Source organism: Papaver somniferum, chromosome 8 (genome assembly GCF_003573695.1).
Source record: "Papaver somniferum cultivar HN1 chromosome 8, ASM357369v1, whole genome shotgun sequence".
NCBI classification, from domain to species: Eukaryota; Viridiplantae; Streptophyta; class Magnoliopsida; order Ranunculales; family Papaveraceae; genus Papaver; species Papaver somniferum.
Window position 1 is genome coordinate 159,132,522 of NC_039365.1, and position 9,483 is coordinate 159,142,004.

Genomic DNA, 9,483 nt, shown 5'->3' on the forward strand with positions numbered 1-9,483 from the left:
CGACAGGTACGCTGCCAGTGATCAGTTAAGCCACACCGATAGCAAACACTTCTCTGAGGAGGTTGTCTAGAAGAACCCTTTCCCTTTTCTTGCTTCGGTTCCTTTGGTTCCACAATTTTTAGCGGCCGTTGGTACGGCTGGTAACGGACACCCTTTCATCGTTCATTTTTGTGGACCCCATGTTGGTTTCCTTTACCATTTCCATGTTTTCCTTTGTTACCATGATTATTTCCTCGTCTAAAATGCGTAGCAGCGTGTGCTTCAGGCACCGCTGCGGAACCAACAGGACGAGCTTCATGGTTTCTTAACAAAAGCTCATTATTCTGCTCTGGAATCAACAAACAGGAAATTAGCTCGGAATATTCTATAAATTTACGCTCTCGATATTGCTGCTGCAGGAGCACATTCGAGGCATGAAAAGTTGTAAATGTCTTCTCTAACATTTGTTCGTCACTGACATTTTCCCCGCACAATTTTAATGTCGAGGTAATTTTAAACAGAGCAGAATTATAAGTTGCCCTGATCGAAAATCTTGCAGCCGCAAGTTCAACCAATCATTCCGACTTTTGGAAGTATGACCAACTTCAAGTGGTCAAACCGATTTTTCAGACAGTTCCATAAAGTAAATGGATCTTTAACTGTCAAATATTCCCTTTTCAAATCATCGTGGAGACGATGGCGAAGGAAAATTAGAGTCGTAGCGCGGTCCTGGTTGGACGCGTTGTTTCCTTCCGTAATGGTATGCCCGAGTCCTTTAGCTTCCAAATGAAGCTCGGCATCAAGTGCCCAAGAAATATAATTATTTCCTGAGATATCGAGACCTGCGAATTCGAGTTTAGTTAGATTTGCCATTTAAAGAAAGTAGTAAAAGAAACAACGACTACCTATACTCCCATTAGTTTTAGTTGTTGAACGGCAGCAACTTGATCGTCGACCGGCGAGTGATTCGTGCTGATAACGTCTTATGAAGTGATATTACTAACCAAACTCACTATTATATATTAACTCACGATACTGATATAGTAAGGCTACGGTACGAATAGTGTATACACTACTAATTAATTAACACAAGCTACTGAACTAACTACTAACTTTGAAAATGAAGGTTGAAAGAAAAGGAAACATTTCATTTCTGAAGTTTTGTTTCTTCTTACATCCAAAAAGTACAAGCTGCTCGGCTATTTATAGCAAATATGAAGGGCTAGTACATGGACACGTGCTATCAGTACTTAGAGCTCAGGCTATTGATACTTATCACAAGTTTAGTCGGTTTTATCTTAGCCGCAAAGTAATCCAGTAAAAACTGAAATGTTCACGATAGTCAAAAGAGATGAGGAGGTGAGATTTCTCTCGAATGCACTGGAGCAATTTTGGGTGGAGATAAAATGGTGGGCCATCCTTTATCTCATGCTTACATAACAATTTCAGAGAATTAAAATAGAAAAGAAAAGAAAAGAGAAAAAAAGCCTTATTCACTCGTTTCCTTCATCTTTCTCTCATTCTCCCCCACTTGAGAGAAGAAGAAGAAGAAGGAAACAGCATCAACTAAGAACAGCACTAGCAGAAATATTTCTACTCATCTAGGTAAAATAATCTATCAATAGATCTAAGATTTTCATGTTCATTGATTAAACTTTTACTTGTTTTTTTTCTTTCTTTTTTTACGTAATTTTTTCGTTGAATTTTTCAGTTGTGAGGTTAAGGATTGTATTGAAGGTTAATAGAAGTAGATCTTATGGATCAGGTAATACTAATTTGTTTATTTTTTTAGTAGGGTTTAACGTTTTTTATTTTCATTTGGGGTTTTAATTGAGGTTTTAATTGGGGTTTTGGTAATGATTTTTTGGTTTGTAGTATGAGAAAGTTGAGAAGATTGGAGAAGGAACTTATGGTGTAGTTTATAAAGCTCGTGACCGTGTAACTAATGAGACTATAGCTCTTAAGAAGATTCGTTTAGAACAAGAAGATGAAGGTGTTCCAAGTACAGCTATTAGAGAAATCTCTTTGTTGAAGGAAATGCAGCATGATAATATTGTCAGGTATAATGTTATATTCAATTCATTGTACTTTCTAGTCGAATTACAATTTGTTGAATAGAATAGAATTGGTGTTGATGAAGGCGTGGGGTTATTATTCTAGTTGTTTAGTGTAAGTATAATTTTGCAGTTTTGGCAGGCTGTTTATGGAGGTGTACTTATAAGGGAATTGCGTGATAGTTTCGAGGCTAGGATAATGGTAATCTAGGATGGTATGCTATGTTTACTCTTATGTGCAAGTATGCACAATGTGGATAGACTGCTGTTTAAGAATGGATAGACTGCTGTTTAATTCTTATGTTGAAGTGTTGGGCAACTGTCATACAGGATACAGCAGTGTGCCTTGTATTCGAAATGACACAAATTGCACTCTCCTTGACCTTGTATGCTCTTGGTGACCTTGTATTTAGATGGTTATTTCTTATAGATCTTAAGTGCTCTTGGTTTCATATTGATTTACGGTTATAAGCTGATAACACTTCTTTGTCAGTCATGCTGATTTTACTTGTGTATTGATCATGGTTCTGAGCATAATGTTTAGTAATGTCTTGAATAAAACAGGCTGCAGGATGTAGTTCACAGTGAGAAGCGCTTGTATTTAGTTTTTGAGTATTTGGACCTGGATTTGAAGAAGCATATGGATTCGTGCCCCGAGCTTGCTAAGGATCCACGTTTAGTAAAAGTGGGTGAGATCATTCCTTTTAACTTACACATTCTCCGCTCTTTGTTAGCAATAGCATTATAATAGCATGAGTTGAATCTGTTGTCAAACTCTGTAGCTATTTGAGTCATGGTTTTGAGTTTAAATGTTTTTGTCTTAGTTATTGTTAGTAATTACCAAATGGAAATATGTATGATTAGCTTTTGAGAATGCCTTATTCATTACCCTATGACAGACTGTCCCTAAAACTTTATATTGTATATACCATGTTTTATGGATAAGTAAGTTGGTAAGAAAATTAATATTGTATTTTGAGGATAAGTAAGCTCGTACTTTTCATGGAATGTTGGGATGCTTCCACTCATGATTTAACTCATTGTTAATTTTATTCTTCTGCAGAGGTTTTTGTTTCAGATTCTCCGTGGTATCTCTTACTGCCATTCTCATAGAGTTCTCCACCGAGATTTGAAACCGCAGAACTTACTAATAGATCGTCGTACCAACTCACTAAAGTTGGCAGACTTTGGATTAGCCAGGGCATTTGGTATTCCTGTCAGGACTTTTACTCACGAGGTAATGTGTAGCGCCATTTAAAAAATACAATTTCTGCTTTTGCTGTCAGCAGGATGGTATGCCAAATAATAATGCTAGAACTCGCATCCACACATATTTTTATCAGATTAATGAGGTTCATTTTAGTTACTTCTTTCATATCTCTATTGGGATGTATGATGTAAAACTTGAAGGGGTTATATGTGATCAGCATTTATAATTATGTAATGAGCAATTTTTGCTCTATTACAAATCTCTGTTGTTTATGATTTTCATAAGAATGCTCATGTTTTATCCCCTGATATTGAAATGAATTTTGTATGAGTACCCATATTAAGTGGAATCAACTCCCTGCCTCCCTCTTTCCTTCTGTGAGGATTCTAGACCATTGTAGATATTATTGTCCTAAACACGGGAACTTCGTAAAGATTGCAGTCTACAAGTATAGCATACTCATGGCTTTCTAATTTTGTCTGGAAATCCTTTCAGGTGGTGACCCTATGGTATAGGGCACCTGAGATCCTCCTAGGCTCTCGCCATTATTCAACTCCTGTTGATATCTGGTCAGTGGGTTGTATATTCTCTGAGATGGTGACCCAGCGACCTCTGTTCCCAGGAGACTCTGAGATTGACGAGTTGTTCAAAATTTTCAGGTTTCATAGCTCAGTTACAACTACCCTTTTCCCTGAACTGTATTGCATAATTTCACTAATATTGGGCTTACCTATTTACTTGTGGTTCTTTTTTCATAGAATTATGGGCACTCCAAATGAGGAAATTTGGCCCGGAGTGACATCTTTACCTGACTTCAAATCTGCCTTTCCTAAGTGGCCTGCTAAGGTTATACATTTTGATAGTTTCTCAAGTTTTTTTGCTATCTATGATCCTCCTAAATATGTTTACTGGTTTGAATAGTTTTCCCACTTGTAATATGCAGGACCTGGCAGGTGTGGTCACTAAGCTCGATTCTTGTGGAATTGATCTTCTTAATGTAAGTTAATCCGGGCTTCCCGATATCCTGTTAAAAGATACAACTATAAAAGAAAGCACATAGATAATGAAGTATTTAGCTAGAGTTACGGCATCACCATGTATAGATCAATATCACAAAAATAAAATTGTGCCAAAACTTTCAGCTAGAGTTTTAAGATTGGTGGTTTTAGGCTCCCAGGTTGTTGAGTGCTCTGATCGTTTGTGACTGTGATGATGAATAGAGCATCTGTTGGATCACCTCCAATGTGTGCCACGAACTGTTGTCTATGGTGTAAACCAAAAGCGATTTTGAATTTTTGCTAGTAATAATTGGCAGTCATGCTTCTTATTAATATGCTACCCTGTGCTTTGTTCAGAAAATGCTTTGTTTGGACCCAAGTAAAAGAATTACAGCTCGAACTGCTCTCGAGCACGAATACTTCAAGGATATTGTACTATGATTTCATCTTCCCCCGTCTTCATCGCTGCAGTAGTTCTGTCTCGGCTGAGTATAATCATTTTACAGGTAGAAAAACTGATATTTTGATTGTGTGAGAATTGTGTGTTCCTTTTTGCCCATTTTGTGATTGTATTCTTTCATGAAGCTGGTTTTAGTCAAAGATATATAACTGGCATTCTTTTCTTTATTTTTGGGGTTGTTTGCCATCTTGAGATTGTGTACATAGATGACATTTCATTTTCGGACCTGCAGCGAATTTGATTTTCTCAATCATGTTACTCAGTATTCATCTGTTGTTGCTTTTAAATCAAAGGATTTACTGATTGAGTTAACTCATTCGAATTTGATTTTCTCAATCGTGTTACTCAGTATTCATCTGTTGCTGCTTTTAAATCAAAGGATTTACTGATCGAGTTAACTCATTTCTTTTCGGACATAGTTTTCCCTCCCTTTGGCTGGGGAAGTATTGGCCCGGGGTTGTAACGTGCAACTTATTTTCACAAATTTAGGGAAGAGTTGTTAAACTACTCTCAAACCTTCAAAGCCTCCCTATGGGTAAGTTACCCCCGGCCACCAAGTCTTTGGAAATTACTTGCAGTTTTCAAAGCTTATTTAAAATTTAGCCCATCTTAGCTTGGTAGTTGTACAACCATAAAGACATCAAAGTCGGATAACCAGATTTGTTAGTTCCTTGTATAAAGCATGATGTAAAAAAACTCGGCTGTTCTCCATAGAGAGCCACGGCTCATTTTGGGAGTGCAAAAAGTCACTATGACCCGCAATGGTTGGGTTTTCTGCAGACATCAAGAACCTTATTTCTGTAGGCAGTCTAACATAGCAAATGTTGGGGTTCGAAAACCTGGCCTCTATGCAAATCTATATTTCAATACCAGCTTCTGTTTGTTAACCCCTTACTACTGGTCAAATTAGTAAAATGTCTCTCTTTGTATACGTTACCTGCGATTAATAACATGTTGACAAGAGACCAAAAAAGGAACAAACGGAAGGGGTAACGGCAGGTAGCACTACATGGAAAATGAATTCAAATAAAGAACAATGCAGACAGAGAAAACGTCAGGGAGGCTCCCAAACTTCAACTTTTACTACAACATGTTGATAATTTACTAGTACTAGGACTTCGATAATGAATACATAGTACAGTAAACTTAAGATTGTTGCCAAAGCATCTCTGCAACAAAGTGATTTCTTCCGCATATTGTCCTACAGTCCTGAAATAGGAAACAACAAAACACATTCATTTCTCTTCTTCAACCCCAAAAAAGACAGAATTAGTGTGGATGGGGACATATAGTTGGAAACCCTTTACAAACTTGCCTCTTGTTTATATGATCAGTAGAAGCAAACATGAGCTCAAAAAATAAAGACAATCTGATGCAGGCAAAGGTAAAAAAGAATTAGCATGATCAGTTTTCGATGAACTGGATGGATAAACACTAAATTCACTGTTTCAGTTATTCCATCAGCCAGAAGTACATCTACCCTAAGGTTGCAACTTAATTTATGTACATTGTACCATGGCAATGACCAAAAGAGGGTGAGGTTGACATGTGAGGTAAGAGCTACAGGCCTACTGCCTGGCGAAGAATCATAATTCCGTCAAACAAAACGTTAAGTTTTTATCACGTTTATCACGTATAGGCTAGTCCGGACCCCCAGATTTCTAATTCTCCTGCTCGAGAGTCAAATCTTTTCCTACCCAGACTAGAGCAGGTTTCGAGGTGGGTTTTCTGTAATTGGAAAAATCGTCTTTCTGTGAACAACGAGATTTACTTGTTAAAGCAGTTTATACACGGGCATGCACATTATACATAGACAGATTACACACAAGCACATAGATCTAGTCCGGGGGTGATTCAATTCTAAGAACACAGATACCAACATTTCCAATGTATTAAGAGCTCTAGTGTTTTAGCTGACGATGCTTAATCATGTAAACCATGCACTCTTCTTCCAGGGTTTTATTCAAACGTTACAACTAAACCAGAGTGACCTAACCATATGAACATCAACCAACCATAAATGAATAGCAAGTCAGTTGGAAGGCATGCAAACAATGTTGTTCAGATGGTGACCTTATTTTGGAAATGCTGGTAAAACATATCATAATTCAGAACCCCTAATCATGGGTATACTGAAGTTACAAGACAAACGAGTTCTTAGAAAAATGATAGCATTTTCTAATAAGAAAGACTGACATTGCATATCGGGCAATGCTTTCATGTCACTCATGAAAAACTGGTTCTAAACAAAAGAAAATTAGACGAGGCAACTTTTCTACTTATCATTCGCCTAGTTAGATTGCATATTTGGCAATACGAGTGCATCGATTTACAAAGAAAACAAATTCAACAAAAGTTTCCTACATAACTACAATGAGATGGAAATAACAAAAGTTTAAAGAACTTTAATATGAATAAACTTTAAGCAGGGAACTTACATCAGTCGCTCATATCCCCGGTGGAAGCGCTTCCACCAAACTCCTCGTCATCTTCATCCCTCATTTTTGCTATCTCTGCTTGGGCTCGCTCCAAAATTTTCCTCCTATGCAATTCTAAATCTCTATGAAACTCCATTCTCATCTTCTCCAATTCTAACATTTGCTGCCTCTTACTATTCTCAATTTTTGCGTGAATATCACCAAATTTCTTAATAGAATCTGCTAGCAACCTAAAGGAAGATCTCTCAACGCCATTCTCCACATATCTTGCTTTTTTAGGAGGAAGGCCATCCGAATTATCATCATCGGCTTCTGTTGATTCAGAGTTCCCTGGACTGTCCCTCATCTCATCCAATCCATTCGAGTGATTCAAATAAACCCTAGGATTCGTAAACACGTACTCACGAGAATCCATGCCACAAGCTAATCCAGGCTGCCTTGGAGATACATTCATCAACATATCCATCTTCTTAAAGTAAACCCACTTACAGGAACTATTATTATTGCCAGTTTCCTCTATCTTGAGTTTTTCCTTCTTGTATTTCTTCTTCAATGTATCCAACCGGTTGCGACATTGAGTATCAGTTCTTACAACATTCGATAGCAATGAAACCTTCTTAGCCACTTCAATCCATTCATCTAGCCGAAGACTTTTCCTTCCAAGCTGAAGAAATTTATCTCCCCAAGTATCTAACAGAACAAATGTTGCATGTTCAGTCCAATCAGCTGCAGCATTCTTCCGGCCACCATACGAAGATTTTGGAACAGACATTGCAATTGCAGATGGCTGCGGTACTACTACACGCGGAGCAAACTCATAGCTTAATGACAAATCCTTCAATTTTCGCTTTTTACCATTCCTTTCTGAATCCTCATCGTCATCCATCCCATTATCATTACCACCTCCATCAACATTATCATCCTCGTCGTCGTCATCAGTGTCATCCTCATCCTCCTCCTCGTAATCATCATCATCACCACCAGCATGATCTTGTTGCAGTTGCTCTTGTTCATCTACTTCCTCAACTTCTTCCTTTACCCTTTGAACAACATTTTCTTCTTCTTCCTCCTCCTCCCCCACAACCTCCACTTCCTCACCCTCATCTTCCTCTTCTACTTCTTCTTCACCATCATCACCACCTTCTTCATATTCATCACCCTCCTGCTCATCATAAGGATACCTAGCTTCCTCTTCTGCATCATTCATTTCTCCCCGATCCATAACTCAAACAGAAATTCTTTCAAAACCCAGACTTTCCTTCTCAAAAAACCCTAATCTCTCAGCTCAAACAAGCCTAATTAACCAAAAAAAAAAATCGTACCTTTGAGTAAGAGAAACCCTAACTTATCCCTCTTTTTTTCTTGAAAGACAAAATCATCGAAGAAAAAAAATGAAACCCTTTAGCAAGTACAAGAAAACTAGAGAAACCCCTAAGAAAAAGAAGTTAATCAGCTAGGGTTTCTGGTGATTTGATTATGGGTATTTTTCTGGTGATAGTGAGAAGAAAGAAGAAAAGTAAACAAGAATCCCATCCCTGTGCACTTTTTCAGCTACTGTCCGTCACAGATGAAAAAGAATATGAAATGACTAAATTTCTTTAAGCCCCTATAGAAAATATATTTTCTTAAAAGTCCCTAATGTTATCACCAAATTCCTAGTCGCATTGATGTGGATGTAGTTGAGCATTGATTGATCCAACTTGTTTCCAAACTTCAAAGTCGGGAGTTTGCTTCGTGATGACCAAGAATGCTCGAATAGTTTGGCTTTTGGAGTGTGGAACAGGCGCAAACCCTACTGTTCTTCCCCGTGGTCTGTCTGAATTATGCATCATTTCAAACTCTAATGCTCATGCTCTGATGCAATATGTACATTGTGACACAAATGTTGCCAATAGTTTGTTTGGAAAACACTTCAAAAATTACTTATGTCAGCTTTGCATGAAGTTTTTGTTTCATACTTGTGGGATTAATTTCTGCTTATGTTATTCAAACAGGCTATAAGTGACTCAAAATTCGTATTATTATCTTCTTCTTTTTTTTTATAATCATACCATTTAACAAACGTTTACATGATGGTTTTTAAGAAAAAACAAGTACATCATAAACATGGAAACAAATACAATAAAAGGTGCAAAACGGGAAAAAAATAATCGCCAAGAGATAGAGCGATCCATAACGATAGCACCTAAATCTTGTATGTCGAGATTGGAGAAGGAATAGTATTCGAAATCATAAGTCGACCATTTTGATTGATTTTCTTCTTGAAAAGAGATACTCTTATGAGAGGGGGTGATTTGCCCAAAAACTCATGCGTGAGAAGCCCGAAAACCTTACATCTATTATT

The 9,483-nt window shown here is 37.5% G+C and overlaps 2 protein-coding genes across 3 annotated transcripts; one reads left to right on the forward strand and one right to left on the reverse strand.

Annotated features, from left to right (window-relative positions):
* Positions 1-1,423: 1,423 nt before the first annotated feature.
* On the forward strand, positions 1,424-5,013 carry LOC113303702 (cell division control protein 2 homolog A). The gene is made up of 9 exons (XM_026552760.1): positions 1,424-1,584; positions 1,691-1,744; positions 1,855-2,039; positions 2,598-2,718; positions 3,097-3,270; positions 3,739-3,902; positions 4,002-4,089; positions 4,187-4,240; positions 4,599-5,013. The coding sequence occupies exons 2-9, from the start codon at positions 1,736-1,738 to the stop codon at positions 4,680-4,682; spliced, it is 879 nt and encodes a 292-aa protein (XP_026408545.1). The 5' UTR covers positions 1,424-1,584; positions 1,691-1,735; the 3' UTR covers positions 4,683-5,013.
* Positions 5,014-5,684: 671 nt separating this feature from the next.
* On the reverse strand, positions 5,685-8,705 carry LOC113303703 (trihelix transcription factor ASIL1-like). Of its 2 annotated transcripts, XR_003337705.1 has the most exons (3): positions 7,140-8,705; positions 6,017-6,070; positions 5,685-5,910 (listed from the first exon to the last, which is right to left on the reverse strand). XR_003337705.1 is itself a non-coding variant. In XM_026552761.1 (2 exons), the coding sequence occupies exon 1, from the start codon at positions 8,359-8,361 to the stop codon at positions 7,141-7,143; it is 1,221 nt and encodes a 406-aa protein (XP_026408546.1). In that variant the 5' UTR covers positions 8,362-8,705; the 3' UTR covers positions 5,685-5,910; position 7,140. The 2 variants fall into 2 exon arrangements, 1 of the variants encoding a protein (XP_026408546.1); XM_026552761.1 differs by lacking the exon at positions 6,017-6,070.
* Between the last annotated feature and the right edge of the window lie 778 nt (positions 8,706-9,483).

What these genes read in the sequence shown, in the direction of transcription:
- LOC113303702 (XM_026552760.1), top strand. An exon ending in TTCCTAAGTGGCCTGCTAAG is followed by an intron (nt 4,090 to 4,186) that starts GTTATACATTTT and finishes TGTAATATGCAG; the next exon opens with GACCTGGCAGGTGTGGTCAC. An exon ending in GTGGAATTGATCTTCTTAAT is followed by an intron (nt 4,241 to 4,598) that starts GTAAGTTAATCC and finishes TGCTTTGTTCAG; the next exon opens with AAAATGCTTTGTTTGGACCC.
- LOC113303703 (XM_026552761.1), bottom strand. Translation starts at nt 8,361, where the DNA reads ATGGATCGGGGAGAAATGAATGATGCAGAAGAGGAAGCTAGGTATCCT.